Source organism: Argiope bruennichi, chromosome 6 (assembly GCF_947563725.1).
Source record: "Argiope bruennichi chromosome 6, qqArgBrue1.1, whole genome shotgun sequence".
In the NCBI taxonomy this organism is placed as follows: Eukaryota; Metazoa; Arthropoda; class Arachnida; order Araneae; family Araneidae; genus Argiope; species Argiope bruennichi.
Window position 1 is genome coordinate 45,529,552 of NC_079156.1, and position 2,326 is coordinate 45,531,877.

At 35.4% G+C, this 2,326-nt stretch overlaps 1 protein-coding gene across 1 annotated transcript; it reads right to left on the bottom strand.

Moving 5' to 3' along the window:
- Positions 1-379: 379 nt before the first annotated feature.
- On the bottom strand, positions 380-799 carry LOC129971732 (piggyBac transposable element-derived protein 4-like). The gene has a single exon (XM_056085709.1). It carries the CDS (start codon positions 797-799, stop codon positions 380-382), a length of 420 nt encoding a protein of 139 aa, XP_055941684.1.
- Positions 800-2,326: the final 1,527 nt, after the last annotated feature.

Genomic DNA, 2,326 nt, shown 5'->3' on the forward strand with positions numbered 1-2,326 from the left:
AATAAACTTCTTTTCTTATACTGAACGGGTGGCGTATTTGATGACAGTAATATGATACGAGAATTTACAGTAGCAATATTCAGCATACTGAAAAATATGACCATAGGCCATCTTTTACTTATCCTCGCAGTAGAATATGTAGCTGACATTTCATCCACTACATCAACTGCGCCCTTTGTAAGGTTATAAAATGTTATAATCTCTGGTTTCTTGCTTCTCCTGTAGGAGCGTCAATTGTAACACCATTATGCATTGAGGATAAAAGAACAACACATTTGTTTTTTTTCGGTACGTAAGAAACCAGTGTCAAATTTTTTTGGAATCCAAATAATGTTGAATATTGTTCTCGTTTTTTTCCAGAAATGAATTCCTTTGGAAGCTACCTTTTATTTTTTCGGACTGTTCCCACAAGTGTAATTTTTTTCTTCAAGAGGTCTTTTGCTAAATCATAGCTAGTGTACCAATTGTCAACAGTTAGGTTGCGTCCTGAATTGAAAATAGGTTCTAGTAATCTCTTTACAATTTTGTCTGGGCCATTTTCAACGTTATATGGTCCTGCTGGTTGAGTTCCTGCATAAATCTCTAGGTTCCATGTATAAAATGTTCTCGCATCTACCAAGGCAAAAATTTTTATTCCATACTTGGCTGGTTTATTTGGCATGTACTGTCGAAATGAACACCTTCCTCTGAACGGTTCTAATTTTTCGTCGATTGTCACATATTCTCCAAGAGTTTGAACTTTTTGACAATTTGCGACGAACATTTCAAAAATATTTCTGATGGGAGCAAGTTTATCCATTTCTCTTCTAGAAGAACGATCTCTTATATCATCAAATCTGACACACCTCATCAGAAATAAAAAAACGTTTATATGACATAGTACGGTGGAATATGTCAATTCCTGTCCCATCAGTAGCCCAGAGGTCCTTTTCATTTACATGGGAAGATTTGTGCAGTCCACCAAAATAAAGAAGTCCTATAAATGCCTTTATTTCAGAAATTTTTGTAGGATGAGCGTCTCTTTCTCTTCCAAAATTACATGCAATTGATCGAATAAAAGTATTCGTGCACTCGACAATAATTGATATCATACTTTCATCAATCAGAAATGTCCAAGAATTTATTGGCGAGGATACATTTTTTGTTTCGCCAATATTTCCAGGCAGTTTTGAAATGATATTGTGAGCAGGAGTTCTCACATTTTTCCTTGGCTCCTTTTTATGCCATATCGTTTTACCGTCTTTCCCAACGTAATCATCGGTGGATTCACAAACGTACACTTCACTGTCTGAATCTAGCTCCTCTTCTGAATTCGATTGATGATCACTAATTAATTCTTCATCAACAATTTCTTCATCTTCCTCATTAAGAGATTCTTCATCTGTTGAAACTTCAGCTAATAATTTTTGTAATCTTTCGCATTCCTCTTTATAACTCAAGTATCGAGACATTATTGCGACTGTCTCCACTGCTTACAAAAATAGCTATGCGAACGCTCGCATCGGGCTTTCGAGGCCCGCGCAGCTGTTTCTGACAGCAGGTGTTCCATTTTCCAAGAAACGAGAGGGGTGAAATTCCTAGAATGACTGGGGTCAGGTGGCAAATGATCTTGGACGCAGCTACTGGGGAACTTGAGTTTCTACGCTGAAAAACCGATTTTCTGCAGAATTTTTTTCAAGCGCTCGGGCCTCTGAGGCCCGACGCGCGCGCTCGCGGGTTAATTATGAAATGTGGCAAACATGCAACATTGGTGTTGAAATCGGCAATAAATCGAGCAACTTTTCATCAGATCCATCGCTTTGGGATCATGCAAACATTCATTTTGGTTAATTAGATTTACTGTTTTCTATTTCATATAGATTTAGGAAACTGTCACTGTAACCGATAGAGTTAAGTAGATATTTCATTTGAATCCAGAAGTATTTGGCTGTAGGAAGAACTTTTGTGATAACATCAGAAATTAAGCAGTAACTTAATTTGCCATCACTGAAATTAGCTCAAGTGGGAATAGATTCTAATTTTTAGGAGTTGACTTATTAGTATGTTTTCTAGGCTTAATAAACACAAAGAGAGTTTTAATAATAATGTGACTTTACCAGAATTTCACCTTTTTTATTTATTAATATATGAATTTTTTATAGGAGTCGAATTTCATGATATCAGATTGTCATCAAGTACTTAAGAATTTTGGTAATATATTTAAAATTGTTCAGTGTTTTTAACGGTATTGTACTTTCTCTTTTAAAAAGCAGAATAATAAGTCTTTCTTTTTTCACTCTAGCTTTCAGGATTGAAACAAAATTGTGCGATTAAATATTTTATGAAA

Excerpts from the sequence above, each read along its gene's own strand:
- LOC129971732 (XM_056085709.1), bottom strand. The coding sequence starts at position 799 with ATGGATAAACTTGCTCCCATCAGAAATATTTTTGAAATGTTCGTCGCA.